Source organism: Mus caroli, unplaced genomic scaffold, assembly GCF_978045245.1.
Source record: "Mus caroli unplaced genomic scaffold, Mus_caroli_1 scaffold_7, whole genome shotgun sequence".
NCBI classification, from domain to species: domain Eukaryota; kingdom Metazoa; phylum Chordata; class Mammalia; order Rodentia; family Muridae; genus Mus; species Mus caroli.
This window is the reverse complement of record NW_028227262.1, coordinates 94,333,484-94,346,685: the sequence shown is the minus strand read 5'-3', so window position 1 is coordinate 94,346,685 and position 13,202 is coordinate 94,333,484. Positions and strand designations below refer to the sequence as shown.

At 42.8% G+C, this 13,202-nt stretch overlaps 1 protein-coding gene across 2 annotated transcripts in view; it reads left to right on the top strand.

The window, feature by feature from the left end:
* Plekha8 (pleckstrin homology domain containing A8) overlaps positions 1 to 13,202 on the top strand; it is a 47,279-nt gene that overhangs the window by 17,862 nt on the left and 16,215 nt on the right. For both annotated transcript variants that reach the window (XR_015047637.1, XM_021165136.2), the window contains exons 2-7: positions 2,872 to 2,988; positions 4,905 to 5,060; positions 6,233 to 6,357; positions 8,709 to 8,867; positions 9,785 to 9,825; positions 11,622 to 11,779. Coding sequence is in view for 1 of the 2 variants with exons in the window: in XM_021165136.2 (XP_021020795.1) it covers positions 2,872 to 2,988; positions 4,905 to 5,060; positions 6,233 to 6,357; positions 8,709 to 8,867; positions 9,785 to 9,825; positions 11,622 to 11,779 (756 nt within the window). In the remaining variant the exon portion in view is untranslated. The remainder of the gene's footprint in view (positions 1 to 2,871; positions 2,989 to 4,904; positions 5,061 to 6,232; positions 6,358 to 8,708; positions 8,868 to 9,784; positions 9,826 to 11,621; positions 11,780 to 13,202) is intronic.

The window sequence follows — 13,202 nt, the reverse complement described above, 5'->3', positions numbered from 1 at the left end:
GTTGTTCCACCTATAGGGTTGCAGACCCCTTTAGCTCCTTGGGTACTTTCTCTTGCTCCTCCTTTGGGGGCCCTGTGTTCCATCCAATAGCTGACTGTGAGCATCCACTTCTGTGTTTGCCAGGCCCCAGCATAGCCTCACAAGAGACAGCTATATCAGGGTCCTTTCAGCAAAATCTTGCTGGTGTATGCAATGGTGTCAGCTTTTGAAGGCTGATTATAGGATGGATCCCCGGGTATGGCAGTCTCTAGATGGTCCATCCTTTCGTCTCAGCTCCAAACTTTGTCTCTGTAACTCCTTCCATGGGTGTTTTGTTCCCAATTCTAAGAAGGGGCAAAGTGTCCACACTTTGATCTTCATTCTTCTTGAGTTTCATGTGTTTTGCAAATTGTATCTTGTATCTTGGGTATTCTAAGTTTCTGGGCTAATATCCACTTATCAGTGAGTACATATGTGAGTTCTTTTGTGATTGGGTTACCTCACTCAGGATGATGCCCTCCACGTCCATCCATTTGCCTAGGAATTTCATAAATTCATTCTTTTTAATAGCTGAGTAGTATTCCATTGTGTAAATGTACCACATTTTTTGTATCCATTCCTCTGTTGAGGGACATCTGGGTTCTTTCCAGCTTTTGGCTATTATAAATAAGGCTGCTATGAACATAGTGGAGCATGTGTCCTTCTTACCAGTTGGAACATCTTCTGGATATATGCCCAGGAAAGGTATTGCAGGATCCTCCGGTAGTACTATGTCCAATTTTCTGAGGAACCGCCAGACTGATTTCCAGAGTGGTTGTACAAGCTTGCAATCCCACCAACAATGGAGGAGTGTTCCTCTTTCTCCACATCCTCGCCAGCATCTGCTGTCACCTGAATTTTTGATCTTAGCCATTCTGGCTGGTGTGAGGTGGAATCTCAGGGTTGTTTTGATTTGCATTTCCCTGATGATTAAAGATGCTGAACGTTTTTTCAGGTGCTTCTCAGCCACTCGATATTCCTCAGGTAAGAATTCTTTGTTTAGCTCTGAGCCCCATTTTTAATGGGATTATTTGATTTTCTGGAGTCCACCTTCTTGAGTTCTTTTTATATATTGGATATTAGTCCCCTATCTGATTTAGGATTGGTAAAGATCCTTTCCCAATCTGTTGGTGGCCTTTTTGTCTTATTGACGGTGTCTTTTGCCTTACAGAAGCTTTGCAATTTTATGAGGTCCTATTTGTCGATTCTCGATCTTACAGCACAAGCCATTACTGTTCTATTCAGGAATTTTTTTCCCTATGTCCATATCTTCAAGGCTTTTCCCCACTTTCTCCTCTATAAGTTTCAGTGTCTCTGGTTTTATGTGATGTTCCATGATCCACTTAGATTTGACCTTAGTACAAGGAGATAGGAATGGATCAATTCGCATTCTTCTACATGATAACCGCCAGTTGTGCCAGCACCATTTGTTGAAAATGCTGTCTTTTTTCCACTGCATGGTTTTAGCTCCCTTGTCAAAGATCAAGTGACCGTAGGTGTGTGGGTTCATTTCTGGGTCTTCAATTCTATTCCACTGGTCTACTTGTCTGTCACTATACCAGTACCGTGCAGTTTTTATCACAATTGCTCTGTAGTACAACTTTAGGTCAGGCATGGTGATTCCACCAGAGGTTCTTTTATCATTGAGAAGATTTTTTGCTATCCTAGGTTTTGTGTTATTCCAGATGAATTTGCAAATTGCCCTTTCTAATTCGTTGAAGAATTGAGTTGGCCTTTCTCTACACAAAGGATAAACAGGCTGAAAAAGAAATTAGGGAAACAACACCCTTCACAGTAGTCACAAATAATATAAAATACCTTGGCATGACTCTAACTAAGAAAGTGAAAGATCTGTATGATAAGAACTTCAAGTCTCTGAAGAAAGAAATCAAAGAAAATCTCAGAAGATGGAAAGATCTCCCATACTCATGTATTGGCAGGATCAATATAGGGAGTTCTTTTTATCCTCCTTAAAGGCTGCGATCATCTTCATGAGATGAGATTTTAGGTCATTATTTTGCTTTTAAGGAATGTTAGGGTATCCAGGGCTTGCTCTGGTGGGAGATCTGGGTTCTGATAGTGTCATATTGCATTGGGTCCTGTCAATTATGATCTTGTGATTGCCTCTGGCCATCTGGTTATCTCTTGTGTTAACTGGCCTGGGTGTGGCCTGGTTGTCTTTGGAGGCAGGTAGAGATCTGTGACCTGGGTTAGAGCAGGTCTCCTTGGAAGCAAGCAGTGCTATCTCTGGTTAGGGTGGCCTGCCTGTGTTGTGGTTACTGTGGACCTCCTGTGTCCCTAGTTATTGTGGACTTCCTGGGAGTATGGTGTGGGAGGGTATCTGTCTGCTGGTCTGGCCCGGGTAGAGAAGGGGACCAGAAGAAATATGGAGCTTGGCAGGGCGGGGAGGTCCTGCGTCAGCTGGGCTCTGTGGGTGAGATTCTCACCTGTGTCTTTGGTTACTTCAGACCTCCTAGGGGGCACACAGACTGTGTAACATTGGGCAGGTATTGGCAGATGATCTGGCCACTAGAGCTGTGTTTAAAGGGGGGAAATGAAAATACAAATCTATGTAAGTCCTATTGCATATTACCATCACTTCCTTACTTCTGATCCTTCCCAGCTGCTATATCTCATGTGACTAAAATATATGCCTCTAGAACTGTTGTTTCTAATTTTACAAAACTAGGACCAAATGTACAAGTCTTTTCTAACCCGCTTCCTTCTTAGAAGCAACAAAAAAGTCCCTGCATCTGGCACTTGGTACCCTACATTATTAGATCGCATTTCTATGCCTGCCTTGGCACCTTGCACACCAGCAGTAACTGTGCATGGCTTTTCCTCTGCTCTTAGGTTGGCAGCCTCGATGGTTCCTTCTCTGTGGGGGAATACTGTCCTATTACGACTCTCCTGAGGATGCCTGGAAGGGTTGCAAAGGGAGCATCCAGATGGCAGTCTGTGAGATTCAAGGTGAGTGACCAGGCAACTTGGAACCTTCAGCTTTCTTTGTACCGCCCTAGAAGAATGAAAAAGTACTGGCCCCTGAATGCCTTTCTCTGCTGCTCCTGCAGGACACACAGTTGTCCTTGAAAGTGGAGAGATAGAAAGACAGTTGTTCTTGAAAGAAAGCCTTTGGAAAAAAAACCCTAAAACTGCAGCCAGCTCTTTCAGGATGTGTTAAGAACTGGTCAGAATAAAGAGAGCAACATCTTCACACTCAGCCTGTGCTCATTTCTTACCTGCTTCCCTGGGGCAGTGACTGTATGTGAGCCTCCAGTGATTTTAGTGTAACATCAAATGCCTGTGTGTTTAAATTAGGATAGGCAACATACCCACCTTCCAATCAAAATAAGAAAATACCTGCAGGGACAACGAATAGCCTTTACTTCTTGGCTTTAGAATCTTGAGGTGGTGTGATGTGTGGCTGAAGAGAGTACTATTAGATGGGGTTTGGGGAGGGTGAAGAAGAATGTATTTTGCTAGTTTCTTCTCTGGAAGAATTCTGAGGAATACCCACACCCCACACTGAGTGCTTAAGAGAATCAGAAAGGGGCAAATGTGTTCGTGATTGTTTTGCCATAACTCCAAGGAAATAAAGATTGTACCCTTGCTCATTAGCAGGTATGTTAGTCTGGATTCTGTTGCCACAATAAAATACCCAAGGCTGGGGGTGATGTATAAGGAAAATAATTTTATTTAGCTAACAATATTGGAGTATGAAAGTCTAAGTAAAACAAGGCTAACTCTGGTTAGGGCACACTGGGTGAATCATACTGTGGTACATGGTATCATGATAATAGAGTGTAGGGGAGGGAGGTATCACATAGAAAGCCTGAGAAACCTGGGAGGAGCCTTTGTTCCTGTGTAATGACCCCCGCAAGTACTAATCAGAGTCTGTGAGAACAAACAGTGTGGCCACCAATGACTTCCTACTAATCTGCCGTCTTAAAGGTCCTATGCCATCTGATGGCAGGCCTGCATCTTCTACTGCCTACTGGAACTGTCTCCACACGCCAGCCTGGGGGTTCAACTGTGCCGTGTGAGCATGCTAGGCTTTTGGGCTTAGAATAACATACTTTCTATATTCATGAGGGCAAAGGAAGACTCCTGCTCCACCCTGATAACAAGGTTCAATTGGATAAGAGTGTGTGTGTGTGTGTGTGTGTGTGTGTGTGTATTGGGAGGGCAGAGGAGCAGGGTAGACAATGGCTGCAAGGTCTTGATTGGTGACTTGAAACCAATTACTCTTCTTTTTTTTTTTTTTTGACAAGATTTCTTTATTGTGTGGTTCTGATTGGCCTGGAACTCACTTTGTAGACCAGCTGGCCTTTACGTCCTGAGTGTTAGGATTAAAGGTGTGTGCCAGTATACCCTGCAAGGTTTCCCTTCTTAATCAGCATAGCTGTCTAGAACAGATAAATGAACAGAACTTAGTGTTATAAGAAGTTGGTGAGAGGACTGGCCCTTCTCTCTGAAGAAGCTTTCAGGAGGCTAGGAGAGAGAGTTCAGTGGTTAAAGGCACTTGCTACCCAGTGGTGGGGCCTGGAATTTAGATACCAACACCCATGTAATCATAAGCCAGGTATTTTGCACACTCCTGTAACCCCAGGTCTGAGGAGGAGAGAGGCAGGAGGACCTCTGGGCATAGTGGCTTTTACCTTAGTGGTGAGAACACACTCTCGGGCTCAGAAGTAGTTGGAGAGATAGAGGAGAGTAGCTGATATTCCCTGGCCTCAGTATACACAGACATATTAACCCCCACATACACGTGCCCACAGAAGCATATAGGTACATAAAGATTAAATCTTAGCAAAACTAAACAAGAAGCTGGGGGGGGGGGTGCCCAGATAGCTGTTCCCGAGCCTGACCTTCTTTCTTGCCCCAAGTTCATTCCGTGGATAACACTCGCATGGACCTCATCATCCCCGGGGAACAGTATTTCTACTTAAAAGCCAGGAGTGTGGCAGAGAGACAGCGGTGGCTGGTGGCTCTGGGATCTGCCAAGGCCTGCCTGACAGATAGTAGGACTCAGAAGGAAAAAGGCAAGTACTGACGGTCCCCTTGTCTGAGATCCTTGGAAATCACCCACTGCTATTTCTGGATCCCCTTGCCCAGCTTTTTGTGTCATTGAAATGCTATGTATGTAAGCAGTATTGACTCAGGGTTCTACCTAATTACAATTTTGCTTTCTTGGTGTGGTAGACAACATGATAACTTTGGAGCCAGATACACCTAGGTTAAATGATTGGTATTGGTACTTCACTTTCACTGGCTGTACAATTCTGCCACAAGTCACTTAGTTTTTCTGAGCTTTGTTCACCTCGTCTTTGAGAAGGTGATAGTATCTGCCTTGGAAGGATGACTCTGTGATCTGGTAATGACATGAAATGGTATCACAAAGTTCGGTAAAGAGTAGGTAACCAGAGACGCCTAGGGATCAGGGTGTTCTCTGCAGTGTGTGCCTGCTTCCCACTGTCTCCCAGGTGGGTGCTTGTTGATTCCATTTGATCTGAGCAGCACGGTGGACCTTCTTCTTTGCCCTTGGGTAAGAGTCTTGAGGCTTACTTCCTGGCCCCTAACTGCTCCTGTCACTGTTTTACCATCCTATATGTACACCTGCTGCACTGAGGGAACCTTTCATGTGACAGATAAGGTCCTAACTCTTGGAGTAGGCCCAATAAAATGACCTCTTCCTTGGTTGTGTTGGTGCTAAATCAGGGACAAATTCTCGAAGCTGTTGGCTGACTCAGAGTAGGTGATGTGTGACATTCTCAAGAAAATAGAAGTGACAGCAATTGTTAATGATCCCTCAGTACCAAGGTGGCTGCAGAGCCTTGCTGGTAATGGCCACGTGCCATTAACCCTGACAGACACATGTGAACTAGTGCTCAGACAGAACACTGTTCCAGAGCACAGCACTAGGACAGGAGCACTAGGACCGCATATTACAGAGAGGCAGACTCAGACAGTTCTCAGGAGAGGGGTTCCCACAAACTCTCTTTCTTTCTGAACCAGTGATTGTTCAGGATGCTGTCTGAAGAAATAGTTGGGATATGCCCTCTTTGCATTTCTGTTCCTCTGATACCTATCTCCTGTGAAACACACGCTGGAAACCTCACTCGAGGCCCCAGTTACTTCACTTCTGTGCAGCTTACTGACCAGGAAATGGCTGTTCCTTCTGGTAACCACTTTACCTTTGTTGTTGTTAATTTAGAATTTGCAGAAAACACTGAAAACTTGAAAACCAAAATGTCGGAGCTAAGACTGTACTGTGACCTCCTTGTTCAACAAGTAGATAAAACAAAAGAAGTGGCCACAGCCGGTGTCACTGACTCTGAGGTAAAGCATTGTTTTAGTGACGTTACTGATACTATACACAAAGGTAGTGTCAGATTGTCTATGGGCATTTATTCTCCAGTAATTGCTGTTTTGGACTCAGTTGTTTTTTAGAAGAACGTGGCAGAGTTCAACACAGAAATGCATGCTTCCTCACCCTTGAAGGAATTTAGGATTAATCTATAACATTTGAGATCTTTAGCTTTAGTACCAAAAAAAAAAAAAAAAAAAAAGATGTTACTAAAATTGTTTCTTCCCAGTCAGCATGACTTTTTAAACACTGACCTGTTTGCTTATGAGTGATTCCTGAGGTGTCAGCATGCTGTCTATCGTGGTGTGCCTGTTGCTCTTGGTGAGACTGGCAGGCAGGGTTGCACTCTGTCACAGGAAATGTGCCCTGAAACAGCCCCACGCTCCCAGAGGTGGGGACAGGACTCCACCTTGCTCCTCCTCCCTCCCTTCCTGTCTTCCCTTCTCCCTTTCTTTTTTCCTTAAGATAGGATTCACTATGTAGTCAGTCAGTTTGGAACTCCAGATTCCTAGTGAAGCTTGCTGAGTGCTGGGATTATAGATGTGTGCCACCATGCCCAGCTAAGGACTGACAGCTTCAGCACGGATTTGTTAATAAGGCTGCCATCAGCTCATCCTAAAGCACCAGAGAAGCTGTTAGGCTGTGTGTGAAATCACTTGCCTTGACTGAGAGCAGCTGTGATCTACAGCTTGAGGAATGCAGATGGTATGTATGCATAAGAGTGGACTGGAGGGATGGCTCAGCAGTTAAGAGCTCTGACTGCTCTTCCACAAATCATGAGTTCAATTCCCAGCAACCACACGGTGGCACACAAGCATCTGTAACGGGATCTGATGCCCTTTCCTGGTGTGTCTGAAGACAGCTACAGTGTACTCACATATATAAAATAAATAAATCTTTAAAAAAAAAAAAAGAGTGTTAACTCCTTCTCTTAAGCATTGGAACACCATGGTACTAATACTGTTCTGAAATCTTGTTGATAAAACTGGTTTAACTCACTTTCATTCACTTCCTTTGGCTTCATCAACTGTCTGTTGTGGGTAGGATATTGTGTTTGTGGAGGAGGGGGAAATAGATAAAAGCCATTTCATCCCTTTTCTTACAAGGTCTATAGTCTAGAGCAAGGACAGTCTGAATGTCAGGATTGAGGAAGCATCATTGTTGTTTAGTGTTTAGAAGCCAGGGGTGCTGCTAAGCATAATGAGCAGAATTGTGCCTCACTCCTGCATACGGACAAACTGACTGACCCACCAACCAACCAACTGTCTTAGTCACTATACTATTGCTGTGAAGAGATACCATGACCAGGGCAATGCTTATAAGCTTGTAAATGCTAAGTTAAATTAAGCATTTAGTTGAGGGCTTGCTTATAGTTTCAGAGGTTCAGTCCATTATCACAATAACAGGGAGCACAGCGGTATGCCGGCTGATATGATACTGCAGAAGTAGCTGAAAGTTCTACATCTGGATCCACAGGTTTCAGGAAGGGAGAGACACTGGACCCGGGTTGGGCTTTTGAAAGTTCAAAGCTTACCCACAGTGACACACCTACTCTAATAAGGCCACACTTCCTAATTCCTCTCGAGGAAATGCCACTCTCTGGTGACTAAGCATTCACATATATGAGCCTATGGGGGCCATTCTTATTGAAACCACCACACAAACACACGCACACACATACTAACCAATCCAAAGTCTCAGTGGTGCCAAGGTAAAAAGCCTGCTCTAGACAGATGGAAAATCTTGGACACAGCTCTGTAATTGAAGAAAATGCTCACAGTGAGAGCCTTGGGAACTTCATTCACAATCACAGATCACCTGGGACCTGTATTAGAAATCCACGTCATCTCCTTGATCCCTAGTCAAGAGTGTGGTTTCAGAAATTTCACGAACAACTTACTAATATCAACATCCAGAAGCAAAACAACTAGAAAATTAAGCTACCTTAAAGACAAAAGTACCTACTAGGTGTTAAATGAATTTTGGTTGCCTCAAGCCCTGCAGTCATCGCTCTGAGAGCAATTGATGCACAGTGCCTGCATCTCTGCCCAGCACCTAGCATGGTGCTAGCTTGGAGTCCGGAGTCAAAAGAAGCTGCCATTAGCTGGAACAGTGAGCAAATAAATTGTCAGAATAGCAAGATGTATACGAAAATGGATAGCTTGGCCTAATTGGTTTGTGTTATCACCGATATGCATATTTATCTAGCAGTATGTTGGTTGGGTACATTAGCACTGTGTGCGAATATAAACCTCTCAGGGTGTAACTCCACTGAGTTTCTCATTTTGTAGCAAGACAAAACTTTCTTCTGGTTGTTACATAGGAGGGAATTGATGTGGGAACCCTGCTGAAATCGACCTGCAACACTTTCCTGAAGACCTTGGAAGAATGCATGCAGATTGCAAACGCAGCCTTTACCTCCGAACTGCTTTACCATACACCCCCAGGGTCCCCTCAACTAGCGGTGCTTAAGTCCAGCAAGGTAAAAGCCCAGCTCCCTTTCTGTCCAGCAGCCGTGTGGCAAAGTTTAAGGATATAATTGTCATGCCTGTTTGAGAGTAGTTTGCTTTCTGTCCACTTTTGTGTCTGCCTTTGGTCCCATGTCTCGTTTGGGTATTTTTAGCAGTTTGACCCCACATAGTTTTCTACTATAACCTCTTCTCTCTAACTTCATAGAGTCTTCCCTAGATTAGTGCTATCCTACCTAGTCACGGTCAGCCTGACCCCTCCATTAGCCAAGAGTCATGAGTGTAAATTGGATTTTATCTAAACCTTTTGGTCATTTCCTCATGGCCTGTAAGCTAAGACCAAACTTTGTAGCCTCTTCCTGTGTCAGCTGCTCCCCCCCTTCTCCGAGTCCCCCTCCCCGTGCCTAGCCTGAACGTGCCATTGCTTATGCCATCTTCCAGTGCTGAGCATGCTGTCGCTGTCTCTGCTTCTCTCCTAGGTCAGCCCCTATTTATCTTCCCTTAGTCTTCTCTCAGTGCCTAGGTTGGGCTAAGAGGACCTCCTCTCATACACTCCCTGTTTCAGCTCTAACTTCTACTGAAGTTGGCTTAAGGGCAGAGATTCTGTCTGCAGTGCTTACCTTCATATCTTTAGTGTTAGATTCAATACTGCAGCACAATTTGCTGTCAATGCTAAAAACCGCTAACACAGTATAAAGAAAGCTAGTCATTAGGAATTGGGCTGTGGTAATGAGATTTTTCAAACCCCTATCTTCCTTTCCTAAGAAATTTGGGTGCACCTTTATTGGACGAGACCTAGGATTCTTTCCTTGAGGAGGGCAATATACATTCTGTCTCTAGTGACCACTTTCTTATGTGATGATATTCTAAATAACACTCTGTTGAAGTTTGAACACATAAACTTTCATTTCTTTGTTTTTTCTTTTTAAAGATGAAACATCCCATCATACCAATTCATAATTCATTGGAAAGGTATAGTAACTTTTATTTTTCTTCTTTCTAAAAGTTAAAAGTCATTGTGTTCCTTGTTTTTTAAAAAAGGAGTGGTATAGTGAACGGTGATTTGCGATGGTGTCAGAAGCAAATGACCTGACTTCCATCTATGAGACGCTAAACCACAAGTGGATTTGGCAGAAATGGGCAGATGTGGCCATTTCCCTAGGAAATGAGTCTTGTCAGTACATCCACTAACTTTGTCTAGAGCGGCTGAGGCTTGGAACTTCTCTTGAAGAAGAGCTGAATGTTGATTTCAACATGCCTTTCCCCAGGGAACGAAGTGTTGTTGCTCTGTCTCATTTAGAGATGGAGTCTTAGTAGCACATAATTCAGAAGATAACTTGCTAGCAAAATATAAACTACACTTGATCTTAGCCAAAAGGCCGTGAAGCGATACAAAATAGAAACTAATACCTTCCTCTAAATGATTCTTTGATTTAAAAAATGTATACACAACTGCAAGTTTATGTAGCTCAGAGGTACCGTGCTCATCTAGCACGTATGTGCCCTGGAGTCTGATCTAAGTGTCACCAAGAATGGAAAAGCTTCCTGTCTCACTATTGTCAGGTCTTTACTTATGAAAATAAAATAAAATAGTGTGGCACTTCTGTGAATTGGCACAGTGCAGATTATCCTTTTAAATTGTTAACAGTCCATCCCTTAATATGCTGTGTACGTGTATGTGTTTTGAATCCTTATTACAAAGATTGTCCTCAATTTGGACATTGCTACTTTTTTCCGTTTCAAATATTTTTACTAAAAACATTTTTATGAATTTCTATTTCTTTAAGATTGGCTTTATCTATGTTTACATTTTGAGGTGTGGGTTTGAAATGTATATTTTCTTTGTCTAGAATCACTGTGTACCTTGGATGCTGTTCTGTTACTGCTTGAAGTTGACTTATAATAATATATTACATCCTTTTAGCAGAGGCAGTTGTTTCATTTAAATGTTAAAGCGCTTTTTTCTGCTGCCCTGATGTGTGCTCAGTCCCTTGGGATATGCTGTGATCCTCCTGTGTGCCTTTCTCAGAGACTTTCTGCTGGCCACAGCTTGTCACTTCAGACAGTTAACTGCTAAGCAAACATGTTTAAGTAGCCATGTGTCATTAAGAAAAGCCTCCCAGGGAGAAGTTGAAGAAAGCCAAGTAAGTGTTAAATGTGGCACCTGGAGAAAGCCTATTATAAACTAAAGACTGTCTTGAGCATTTCCTGATGTTGGTGGAAAACCAGGAGATTGGGTCACCTCAGGGTACAGGAAAAGCCACTAACACTCCTCTAATTATTTATTTTTTAGAGGGTCTTAATCTACAGCCCAGGTTAGCCTAGGATGATTGTAGCCTTTTTGCCTCAGTCCCCCAAGTAAAGGGATTGCAGGAATGAGCAGCTTTACTCACACCCAACTTTAGTAGTTTGCTTACTGTATTTGCCTTGTTGTCTGTGGGAAATGGAAAGGTTTGGCTTAGTTTTAAAAAAAAAATCCCCTTAATCAGTGTTTGGTGGCTGTGGACCCCCTAGCCCTTAGAGCAACATTTCTCAACCTGGGGGGGGGGCAGGTCACAGCCCCCATTTGGTCACATATCAGATATACACATGAGAATTCATAAACAGTAGCAAAATTATAGTCATGAATTAGCAACAAGATAATTTTATTGTTGGTGTTACCACAACATGAGGAATTGTATTAAATGATCACAACATTAAGAAGGTTGAGAACCACCTTCTGGGCAGCCTGTGGCAAATTATATTTTCTTTTAAACAATTTGTTTTAGGCCGATGGAGTTAAACAGTTGTGAAAATGGATCGCTAAGTATAGAAGTAAATGGTGATGAAGAAATCCTAATGAAAACCAAGAGTTCCTTATATTTGAAATCCACAGAGGTGGATTGCAGCATCTCCAGTGAAGAAAACACAGATGATAATGTGACAGGTAACGTCAAAAGAAAGTCTGCCTAGCTGTGCTGAGTAATAGATTTAGGGTCTGCCTAACACACAGGGTGGACACAGATAGAGCTTGGCCTCCAAACAGTGTGCTGCGGACCTCCTAAGGGAGCTTGCTAATGCAGGTCACGGAACTGGCCAGCATCTGTTACCCCATCAGACACTATGTGCAAATAAAATACAGTATTCTGGTGCTGATGCTTGTGGCTGCGTTTTGGTGGGTGTAAATGGTTCACTGACTCCCATCATACCTCAGTATCTTTTGAACACAGACTGCAGTGTCAGACTTGGTGTGTCACATTAGAGCAGCTAAGTTTTTTCAATCTCCTGGTTTCTAGTGAGGCCTGAGGATGTCACAGTTTACCAACCACCAAACTTCTATGTGTTTATCAAGCCAAATTTCAGGTAATACCTGTGTAGTTGAGAATTCTGTCCTTTCAGATTTACTAATTGCACTGCCACTAATCACAAAGTCCTGTCTTCATATTGGCCAGATTAACTATAATAGAACTTATAGCTGTGCTAAAACTGCTTACTAAATTATTTTAAAATCAGAGTACTTAACTGAAATAAAGGAAGTTCTTTCTTTATCAGGTGTCTTAAAAGATTCTGTGATTTTCTAGCCAAGTCATTTTTGTTTTTGTTTTTTTTAATATGTTAATCCTAGAATATGTTAGATATTGATCTAAGAAAGCAACACATAGCCCTTTAAAGTCTAATGTCTTGAATAAAGATTCCCTATAGGAATCTGTGGTCACAGACCAATCAGATTTAAGGTAAAAGCCTTTGAACAGGGTTCTTTATGATACGACTGTCAGTTCTCATGTGTTGTATTTATACTAAGTTGTCCAAACCTGATTAGTAAATAGTATGATTGCTCTAAGGGAATAGTCTGCTTTTTACAACCATGTGGTTTTGATCAGCAATCCATAAATAGCATTGCTTTAATGTCCTTTCCTATTTGGAAGTGTCTGTGTGACCTAGGTAAGCACTGAACTCAGCAGCATCTCTAACTCACGTCCAAATGCAGCCTGGCCACACACACACTCTGTCCATGAAGTGTAGCTCACGCTTTTCTCCAGCATAACTGTCCGGAGCCTTCGTAAACAACAGAATTGGCAACAAAAGCCGTATACATGTAAAAACCAGGACAGTAAATAAAGGCATTTGTTTCTAGTGTGAGTCTTGAAGCAAGACAAACACCTAAGCCCATGCATACTAGGTAGCAAGTTTGTACAACCCTGTACTGCCAGGAACAGCTGAAAAAGCACCACTACAAGTCTTGATTTAGGATTGACAAGGAAATTTTAGCACGTGGGTCAGTCCATAAACACAGAATATGCTTACAACCAGGACTGACCATTCATAGGAGAAAGACTTTTCAAACCACTATAATTGATACTATAAGGTCC